Source organism: Salvia hispanica, chromosome 6 (assembly GCF_029641045.1).
Source record: "Salvia hispanica isolate PSC_SH4W2 chromosome 6, Shi_PSC_v1, whole genome shotgun sequence".
NCBI lineage: Eukaryota > Viridiplantae > Streptophyta > Magnoliopsida > Lamiales > Lamiaceae > Salvia > Salvia hispanica.
The window spans coordinates 869,117-880,185 of record NC_142697.1 but is presented as its reverse complement, the minus strand read 5'-3'; the positions used below and the strand labels follow the sequence as shown (position 1 = coordinate 880,185).

Genomic DNA, 11,069 nt, shown 5'->3' with positions numbered 1-11,069 from the left:
TTTATTGGTTAGTTGACTTTAATATCATATACTGTATTAATACAACCTTTTGACGTGCTTTATTGATGTCTAGGTGTACATATTATCACATGTGTTTCAAATTTTCAATTCACTAATTTTCACGTTCAAATCGACTGTAGCATTATTAACATAATAATAATAATAATAATAATAATAAAATAGTATTTTCTACTATGTGTCTATACCACTAAATATTTTCTCCTAGTTTTGGGCAAGGAAAGGACAGCAGTCTTAAATTCTATTGAAATTCAGTTTTGCAACCCTTGTTTTATTACGATCTTTAATTAGTACTTTAAAAAAATTATATATAAATACGATGATATCTTTTGGAGTCTGGAGATGCTCGTTCTAACCAAAATTTATACTTTAAAAGATTATTATCTCTAAATTTAAAATTCAACACTAATATAAACGAAGTTGTTGCTCCGATTTATTGTTTAATTATATTGTATTCGGTAGTTGTTCATTGGGATATTAATTAATATTCTAATGAGAGAGCTCACACGAATTTTTATTCTAATTATAAAGTACGGTACGAGGCACACTCTAGATCCACTTAACATTCTAATTGCAATTATAAATTTTTTATGAAAATAAATAAATTTTCAGAACTAATTGTAATTGTATACTACTACTATACTACACGTGTCTAATGAATCCAATGTAAATCTAGTTGTTTCTTCCGACAAAACATAAATCTACCATCAAGCTACGTGGAGCAATATGATTTGCCCGACATTTACTGTGACAGCAATATAACATCTGCGGTTCCCACTGCATGACAGCGACAATAGGCAACATCGGACGGCCTAGATTCAGTCACACGAACTATGAATTTTTCACGTTTTATTAGGATTACTGTACTAATAACGTCGACTCAATCCTACATTTATTGCTTTTATAAATCACAGATTAAAAAGTACTACTCCTAAGTGAACTTTAGTAGGACAGAAAATAAATAAAATAGGATAACAACATATAATTTAAATTATTTTTTATCATTAACTTTATGTGTTATCTATAGTGGCGGAGCAAGAATTTTAATCTTATAAGCTCAAATTGTTGTTAAAAGTTGTTGTGTTGTTTAATTGTTTTGATGTCTACGGTACAGAAAGAATTTGACATGAATAGTAGAGTGGAATTAATTTTAAAGAATATTATATTATGACATTTTTTATGTTTATGGGATTAAAAAAATAATAAATTTTTCACTATGGAATCAGATCGTTGTTTTATACTACTTCCGTCCCCCAAAATTTGCTACACTTTGACCCGACACGGGTTTTAAGAAATGTAATGGAAAGTAAGTTGAAAAAGTTGGTGGGATTTGATACCTAGTCACAAAAATAATCTTAGATACTAATCATGTGATTTTTTTTTCTTCATTTCTTCTTTTTTTTTCCTTCTTCGTCTATTTCTTATTCTTTATCTTCCTTTCTTCTTTCTATTTCTATTTCTTCATCGTTCTATTTCCTATTTCTTCTTTCTTTTTTACTGTGATCTATAACGAGTTTGAAATAATGAGGTATGTTTTCCAAAGCTAAATATTGCATGAAAACGAAACTTTTTAATTTGTCTTTATTTCTCCCATTACTAAGATTTTTTTGGAAAAAAGAAATAAATGTCATGAAGAAGGATACACATAGCATGAAATGTTTGAATAATGGGATTTAGTATCACACAAGTTTTTCATATAAAAACCATGATCCACTATTATATCTACTAATGTTTAAAAAATAAATTATGGTGAGATAAAGTTTTCGGCCGGAGTAAAGATTTTGTAAGATTGTGTAAAAAGTAAAACTTTTGTAACATTGTTTGGTATATTAGAAATCTTATAGCTTGTGTTTAGATTGAAGTTGAAAAGACATAATTGCCCTTACATATAATTATTTATATGGAGTATAAGTTTGTGTTAAAATGACAACTCCTCTTAAAATGACACTGTAACACCACTTATACAACGATATTATAAACGCTACACAGCAATATTCAATACGATAGACAACAATCTATAGATTGCTGTCTAACGTGTTGGATATTGTTGTTCAAAAAAATTGTTGTATAAGGTATTAAATATTGTTGGCCGTCTTTTTTTATCCTTGAAATTATTTTTTTTGGCCACGTGGCAGCTTATTATTCGTCCACGTGTATAAATGATTGGCTAGGAATGGTGGTATGATGTTATTTTAAGGGATGGTAGGGATAGTGGCACCCTAACACTCCCCATGGGGTATATTTTAATTCATTTAACTACCGATGCTTGGGATGGGCTATTAGTGATCAATAAATTCTATTTATATTTTACTCCTAATTAGCTACATTATACACAATTTCAGTGTTGTAAATTTAGCTTAGTTGTGGATAATTAATAAGATACTATGGTATTGATCCTGAAAATGTGCAATATGTCAAGAAGGAGGTAGCCAAAACAAATTAAGCATGAGGCTAGCAAGAATAACTCAAGTCTAATATCCCTTTGTGGCGGTGCTTTTTCTCCTCTCCCGGGGCACACAATTAATTTGTGGAGGTATGAAAACACATGGAGTATGGAGTCCTGAAATACAGAGCAATTAATTTTTATTTTGACATGTGACAAATATATTGAATTTCTATCCATCTATGTTTGACCATAATAATGGTTAACTACTATAGAAAGGGCATTATAGTCGATGAAATATTAAAGCTTTGTTCAACCTCATAGTTATCCAAAAGCCATGTGTCCATGTCCAATTCGCCGCGTCAAATTTGTCTCGCATTGAAAAAACTCATCTAGAGTTAGGGATGACCGCATAAATTTGTTTTGCTAAGTCTTTATATTTTAAGTAATGATATTGAAATTTTGCAACATTATTTTTTTTTTCATGTTTCGTTGTGATGATATGATTATAAAAAAAAACTAGCTTGGTGCGATGCTTAATCCCCCTTTTGTTTATTCTTGATCACATATATACACATATTGTATATATGACTTTGACACTTATTATAGTAAGTATAATTGAGTGTATGGTTGCCAAAGAATTTAATGTGTTAGTATTTGTTTTATTTGTAACTATTTTTGAAGTTTTTGTGAAAAGAAATCCCCACGTGTACACACTTTAGCAAACACTAACTAAATCACATGTGACATTATTAGGAAACTTAGATTCATACTCATTCTCATTTATTTGTTAAAAAAAGTAATGTTGTGAGTAATATGATTATCTAAATGCGTATTATGTATTCTATATTTACAAATATTAATTAAATAAAAGATGTCATATTATAGCAAGATTTTTAAGTTAAATTATAAATTGAGAATATAATAATAATAATAATAATTATTATTATTATTATTATTATTATTATTATAATAATAGTATAAAATATGATTCATTACATAAAATTTTATATTAAGATTACTTAATAAGTTAAAGGCAAATAGTCCCTTAACATTGCATTTTGAACGCCAATAGTCCCCGGACTATTAAAATATAGGTAATCCATGGGCTAAGATGTTATCTCATTTGTAGTACTTTTTCACTATATACACTATTTTTCTACCGAAAATGCACTCTAATACATGGAGGACACTTTTGTCCATTCATAAAATTGGGGTACATGAGTACTGGGTATGATATTACTCTATCTTACTCTTTAGTACTGAATATGATATTTTCATATAGTTTGGGTACCTGCAACTATATGTTTCAAGTAACTATATGATTTAATTGAGAGTGAACTAAAAAAATAGTTTTTGGACTATGCGTTTATCTTGTCAATGAACCCTGGACTTTAAAAATATCCCCAGACAACCCTGGACTAAGCGTTTATCTCGAAAATGGTCCTTTTTCACTGTTTCGTGACGAAAATACCCTTTTGGGGGGTTTAGACAATTTAGTCTTTTTACATTTTAAATCAGATATTATTTCAGTTATGTACTAAATTTGATATTATTTCAAAATTATCATTCTTCTTCCCTTTTGTCATCCTTCACTTTGTTTCTTTATTTCAATATTATGTTTAATTTTATAAAATTCTATTTTTAAATATCAATAAATTTTTTTGTAGTTCACTCTTTAATTGAAACTTACTTATTTCCTTTTTAATATTTTTTTTAATTTTTATTCGTTAATAGATGTAGAGACTTTCTTCTTCTGATATTTGTATACGTCAATTTTTGAATCATTTTTTTTCTTTATTGAGACTTTATATTTACGTTCTTTATTATTTTTATATAAATTTTTTTTTATAGTTAAGGTCTGGTATATGTATTTTATTTGTAACAATCTCGTTTAGTTACAAGTCATTTAAATATTGAAATTTTTACTTTTTAATATTCCTTCCGTCCATGAAAAAATAGATAAGATTATGAATGATACAGGTTTTAAATTATAATTGGTAAAGTAAAAGAGAAGGAAGAAAAATAATATGCAAGTAAAAATAGGGAATAAGAATAATGGAAACATTACTATTGTTGTTTTCAATATGATCATGACTTTCTTGTTAGATAAAAGGTCAATTAACCACGAATATTTAAAGATATACTACTAGCATCGAAGTTACCATGGCTACTCCGAGTCCACAAATTCTCTTTGAAGAAGACACCAAATAACATTCCTCTCAGATTTTTTTTAAACAGCTCAACTTCTGAAATTAAAATATTCGTCTTATTAAATTAACAAAAACTCATTTATTCGTTGCATACCATTTTCACCAATGGATCTGTCCCCTCCAAAAGTATGTTATGGATTTGCCACTTACATAATTCAATTTTGTGCATGTGTTTCACCCATCTTTGTCCTTTCCCCCTTTCCATTTTTCTAGACTCTATATACATACTCCTACCGTCCCAGATAATTCGGAACACTTTGACCCAACACGGATTTTAAGAAATGTAATGGAAAGTGAGTTGAAAAAGTTGGTGGGATGTGGGTCCTACTTTTAAAGTATTAGTTTTATAATAAAATATGAGAATGAATGAGTTAGTGGAATATGAGATTCACTACCAGAAATAGTAAAAGTGAAGTGGGACAAATCATGTGGGATGATCCGAAATGGAATAATGGGTCGAATTATTTGGGACGAAGGGAATACAATACAACATGTTCCCTCTTTCACAAGGTCCACAATTTTCTTGAATACAGCTAGACCCTCCCACCCCACCCCCTACCCTACCCCACCACAACCAATTCCTTTCCACTTTATCTCCACTCAATTATCACGTGTTTAATGAACACAACCCACATTCTTTCTCCTCCATCACACAAATTCAAATAATATCAAAATTCAAGCACATGAAATTCGATATATTACTATTCCCGGTTGGTTGCCTAACTTCCCCTTTTCTTATTTACTCCCAATTTTCCATCATTCATTTCCCCCAACTTCTCAAACACGAGTAATTCATCAAACAAACGCAAACCACATAATTTCCAGCTCGAAAATACCTTCCTTTTTTCAGCTCGTCAATTCGTCGAACATGTGGACTGCGAGAGACACCTCTCACGGCCGGAGCAAAGGGAAGGCGCTCGAGACGTCGAATTTCGCCCAAACCTGCAATCTCCTCAGCCAGTACATGAAGCAGAAGGGCACCCTCAGAGACCTAAATCTCGAAATCGGAGGAAAAGTTGAAAGCATCGAAACTCTAGGTAACAAATTCTCACATAATCGATAGATCTGGCGAATTTAGCGATGAATTGAACTGATTTACACAGTTAATTCACCTTTTCAGCTGATAAATTTCCTTCCTTTGATTTCAGTGAAGCCTGGATCATCTCTTGCTGCGGCGAAACGTGCGAGCACGGACTCACCGGTGAAATCTGCGGTTACGGCGACGGAAATTCCGATTGTGGCGGTGGAAGAGGGCTCTGATAAAGATAGCACATGGTATTTGTCGTCTTCCTCAAACTACTTTACTGCTTCCATTTTTCACTGCACTGTTCACTCATTTAATACGCGATCACGTTGATAATGTTTTGCGGCATTTAATTAATTATTTGAGCCATTAAATAAATAATTGCGTGTGTGCATTAGTTAATTAGTATTAGTACTACTAGAAGCCATTGTTTAATGGATTGTGAAGCAATTTGCCTATGCAATTTGTGGATTAAAAAATCATGAGTTTGGTGAAATAAAGTATAAATAACATGTTTTTAAAGTTTTATAGTACTAGAGTACTATCTATCTATTTTACCTATTTTGTGTATTTGTCTACCTAGCTAGTCCATACTTTATACACTCTTATGCAATATTATTTTAAATTATGTTAGTCGGTAAGACGCTTCTTCTCAAATTAAGTGGTCGAGGATTCGAGTCCGTACAGATATAGGGGTATATAGATTATAGAGAATCACTATTATGTTTTTAATGTTAAATAGTAGTACTTGTTATACTCCATGTCTGTATAAATACTTTTTTAATTCTATTAAAGATTATCACTAAATAATCAACTATGATTAATTAATAGTCTAAGGGGGGCAGGAGGGGCTCCGTGCGACTAATTTCCTCTTCTCCGGACGTAAAATTACCATGTCCGCCCCCTCCGTCGCCCTGAAAATCGAAAAAATTTGTCATTTTCGCCCTAAACCAACCTACTAAAATATATTTCGCCCTCTCCATTTATGAATCCTGGATCCGCCAACTATAAGTAATTATGCAAATTTAACTTTTTTTCATTTCCAAGGTGACATAATATCACAATATCATTTTGAGGTGAGTTTCTTTCTTTATTGAAAAATGAGGTTTATATAACATTCTTAATGTTTTAATCCACAATCAAATATTAGTTGTGAAGAAAGTGGCGGAAGCAGAAAAAAATATTAGCATTACTGTTTTTATTTTTTATAATTGTGTAGGTAGCAATTCAATAAGAGCTAAACAATTCCTACAATTCTTGTTTCTCTTTCAGCAAAGATCCCAAGATTGCGCAGTTGACGATCTTTTACTCGGGAAAGGTGTTGGTTTTCGACGATTTTCCGGCGGATAAGGTTCGAGACGTCGTGCACTTGGCCAAAAAGAGCGGTTCGAAGATGTCTTACGGCATCACGGCCACGAGCATGGCCGCTCCAGAGCGGCCGAATCCCATGGCCGCGGCGTCTAGCCCGCGCGAGGGGCTGCCTCCGCGGCCGCATGCTGGGAAGCAGCACGTTGGCATTTCGTCGAACACCTGCAAGGCTGGAGTGAGCGAAGCCGGGCCGTCGAGATCGGGAGGGGAGGAAGAGCTCTCGACTAATTCTGAGGGTAGTGGATCAGGTAATTTGAGATGAAAATGGATGTTTTTATTGAATGATTTGTGGTTGTGTTTGTGTATTGATTTTTTATTTTTTTTGGTTGAAGATTTGCCAATTGCAAGGAGATCATCACTTCATAGGTTTCTTGAGAAGAGGAAAGATAGGTATGCATCTTTTATTCCTATTTCTCTATCCTGAATTTTAGTAATTTACAGTTTTATAGTTATGAATATTGAATTTAAAAATTTGTAGTTTGAAAATTTTGGAGGGAGAAACTTGGTTTCTAATAAGTTTTGTAGAAAATTTATGAGTAAATTTTAGTTGAAATATTTAGTTATCATGTGAAATATAAGTTGAATATGCCAACAACTAATATGATATGTTTAATGTTTCTGTATTTTTAATTTCAACATATAACTATCCTTTTTTCATTCTTTCAATAATATTAGTCATGTGCAAGCAATTGTTTTTCCATATTTTTATTGTTTGTAAATATTCGGTTTTGTCCAATCATTTGAACATTTTCAATGCAAGATGATTTTAAAAAAATGTTTGGACGAAATTATTGACCGGACATTTTGAAGCGAAAATTGAATAAAATTCATCAATTGCATACGATATGTTCTCCGATTGTGTGGTGAAATTTAATAAAATTTCATTATATACTATTGTAATTAATTCTAATGTAAACTTATCAATGTTTGCTTCTTGTTCAGAGCTGCTGTGAGAGGGCCATACCATAATCATCAAGAGAATGTTGCACACAATTTCAAGGGTGATGAACCAATTGACCTAAATAGCTTCCCTTATCAAAAAGATTAGTGTTTCATTTTTCCAAGTTGTACTTATAATTCTTTTATTATAGTAGTAACTTCTTGATTGGTAATGTCTTAGGCAGTTGATTTTCCACTCTCACTATCTATGATATCAAGACCTTAACATATTGTACACTTTTCTATGAAATTGAAGGAAGAAAAAAAAAATTCTCCGAAAACAAAATTATATGGATCATTTGTTGTTAACTATCGTTATTGCTTATGTTCTGTATGCTATGGTTGTTGTTAGAGTTTCTCTTCGGACTTAGAGCTAACGTGAAACCATTCTTCTCTAGTGAGGGGTTGATGGACAAAGTCGGGATTTGTTTGTGCGTTCATCCGGTGTTTTTTTTATAGTGGTTTTAATCAGCCTGTTTTTTTTTGTTTATATGTTGATTTTGTTATGAACTACTTCCATACTGTTACTTTACGTTCGTCATTTTTAGGGCTATAACGATTGTGCCATATAAAAGTACATAAAAAAGTTATGGACTTATGGCATGATATTTGAAAATAGAGTAAGTTACAAAAATAGTCAAAATATGGAAGAAAAAATTGTATTTGAAATTCTGACGTGGATATTTCTAAAAATTAAAAATAGTAATGGACTACTTATTCAATGGGGCCAAATATTATGGGTCTCTAATAAGGCCCAATTTAATTTACAAATTAGTCAGAATTATGGCCCAATTGCTTTTGCCTACACAACTTGATACTACTAGTAGTATATCTGAGAACCTTCATTTGGTTTCATTTTCATACTATAATATTGACTTTATCATTATTTATTTATTTTCAATTAATTATAATTATCTATGGTTTAACATCAACTATATATACTCTAAAATTAGTCAATTTTTAATTAGTACTAGTATCACCCACGTGTGTGATGCACGACTCATTCTCTTTTATTTAAACTTATTTTATACTGTAAAATGATTTTATAAATTCATAAAAATATCATTGTATGAAATTTGAAATCATAAATATATAAAATAAAAAATAATTATTAAAAAATATAAAATTAAACAAAGAAAATAAAATAACACATATATCGAATGAGAAACAATATTATTATTTCAAGTTCGAAACTCATATAACCAAAAAGTTTATAAACTAAAAATTGCATACAAATCACATATCATTTAAATCACTTTTAGATCTATACTACAAAAGATCAACCACGAACACATGTCAATAAAAATAATGTATAAATCTATATTAGAAGATAGCCAAATCGATCAAATCATCAACAAAAATAAAACAAAATAGCATGGAATATACAACCGATATGCATGCATTTAACCCGAAAAAAAAAAAAAAAAAAAACTGGTTGCATATCCTAATATTATTCCCGCATCGCCTACTTCCCGTGTAGCTGCTACCGCCCATACCACGTTCATGAAAGACAAATGAATAAGAGCTGCCACCAACCTAATATTCATATAGAGCGCTACATGAAAAAAATTATACATTCAACACTTCACAATAGTACACGAATAAAAGGAAAAAAGATCGCATAATTAAGCTCGACACGAAGAAAAGGAAAAAAGATCACATAATTAAGCTCGACACTTCAAAACATAAATCACTTCCACCATAAAGACATGCAAAGAGAACAATATAAACAACACGAAGAAGAATTTGAAAAGGTCGTGTTCATGCACGGCCGCAACAAAGAGGGCCACCCCGTCTGCTACAAAGTACAAAATTATTTGTTTTTTCTCTAGCATCTCTAGTACTCAAAACTATATTTGGGAGACATATTTAACAGTTAGAAAACCAATTAGATTTTATTTTCAAATCTTGCTTTTCTTTGGCTATATGTTATTGTGCAATATTACCACTAACTATACCACTAATCCACTACCTATGGAAATTAAATAACCAACTAACAAAAGTCATATTTCGGAGAGGCGGCTTATGTTTGTGGGGTAAGCATTAGTTCGGAGAGGATCACCTCATTCAAATGATACACCATTTCATCCTACACTAATAAAATAATGACATGTGGATATTCTATAAATTAACAAAATAAAAGACTAAAAATTTAATTACGATGATACATATCCTCATACACGTTTAATAATGCCATGTAATCCCCCACACAGCTGCCAAAAAAACTGCGATAAATTAATATCAAGGTTTCACCTAGGGGTGAGCAAAATAACCGAAACCGAACCAAACCGAAATTTTGAAATTCGGTTCGGTTTTTCGGTTCGGTTCGGTTTTAAAAATACAAAAATTCCGGTTTTTCGATTCGGTTAGGTTTGGGCGAAAAAAAAACCGAAAAACCGAAAACCGAATTATATTTCAAATATATTATTATATATTTTTATCCTATTAATTTAGTATTATATCATATATATAATATATATTCTTCTAATATATTTTTATATAATAAATATTATATATATTATATATATTTATATTCTATTAGTATATATAAAATAAAATAAATTAGATATATTAAAATATACTATTTTTTTCGGTTTTTCGGTTTTGTTTTGAAATTTCGGTTTTTTCGGTTTGGTTCGGTTTTTTAAGTTCGGTTTTCAGTTTTTCGATTTTCGATTTTTCGGTTTTTCGGTTCGATTCGGTTTCAATTTTAGCAGAAATTCAATTTTTCGGATTCGGTTCGGTTTGGGCGAAAAACCGAACCGAAACCCGAATGCACACCCCTAGTTTCACCATGCTAAACGTTTAACAAGTCTTACACTAAATAAAAGTTTCACCATGAAATTAACAACTCCTACACTAAATAAAGGTTTCACCATTCTAAAAACCACAAAATGTCAAAAGCTCTCCAGTCTCCATTATAAATTGGATGAACGAAACATTCAATTTATCAAGAATTTTCTTATAATTAAATTTTAACTTCTAGATAAAAAACTCTCATACTTATCATATTCTCATCCAATGTCATTTATTTTTAGTACTGCCTCATAAAAAGTTAAAACCAATTACATAAAATATTTTGACAGATATTTCGATCCTTTATTATATTTTTTATGCATTTAAC

General features: G+C 30.9%; 1 protein-coding gene across 1 annotated transcript; it reads left to right on the top strand.

The window, feature by feature from the left end:
• The first annotated feature begins 5,291 nt into the window (after positions 1-5,291).
• LOC125203905 (jasmonate ZIM domain-containing protein 1-like) lies at positions 5,292-8,243 on the top strand. Its single transcript, XM_048102416.2, has 5 exons — positions 5,292-5,651; positions 5,763-5,889; positions 6,911-7,254; positions 7,339-7,396; positions 7,949-8,243. Exons 1-5 carry the CDS (start codon positions 5,483-5,485, stop codon positions 8,052-8,054), a joined length of 804 nt encoding a protein of 267 aa, XP_047958373.1. The 5' UTR covers positions 5,292-5,482; the 3' UTR covers positions 8,055-8,243.
• Positions 8,244-11,069: the final 2,826 nt, after the last annotated feature.

Bases quoted from the DNA above. Each gene is read 5' to 3' on its own strand.
- LOC125203905 (XM_048102416.2), top strand. From the start codon at position 5,483: ATGTGGACTGCGAGAGACACCTCTCACGGCCGGAGCAAAGGGAAGGCG. The intron at 7,255-7,338 runs GTAATTTGAGAT...TTTTGGTTGAAG, and splicing joins TTCTGAGGGTAGTGGATCAG to ATTTGCCAATTGCAAGGAGA. The intron at 7,397-7,948 runs GTATGCATCTTT...CTTCTTGTTCAG, and splicing joins CTTGAGAAGAGGAAAGATAG to AGCTGCTGTGAGAGGGCCAT.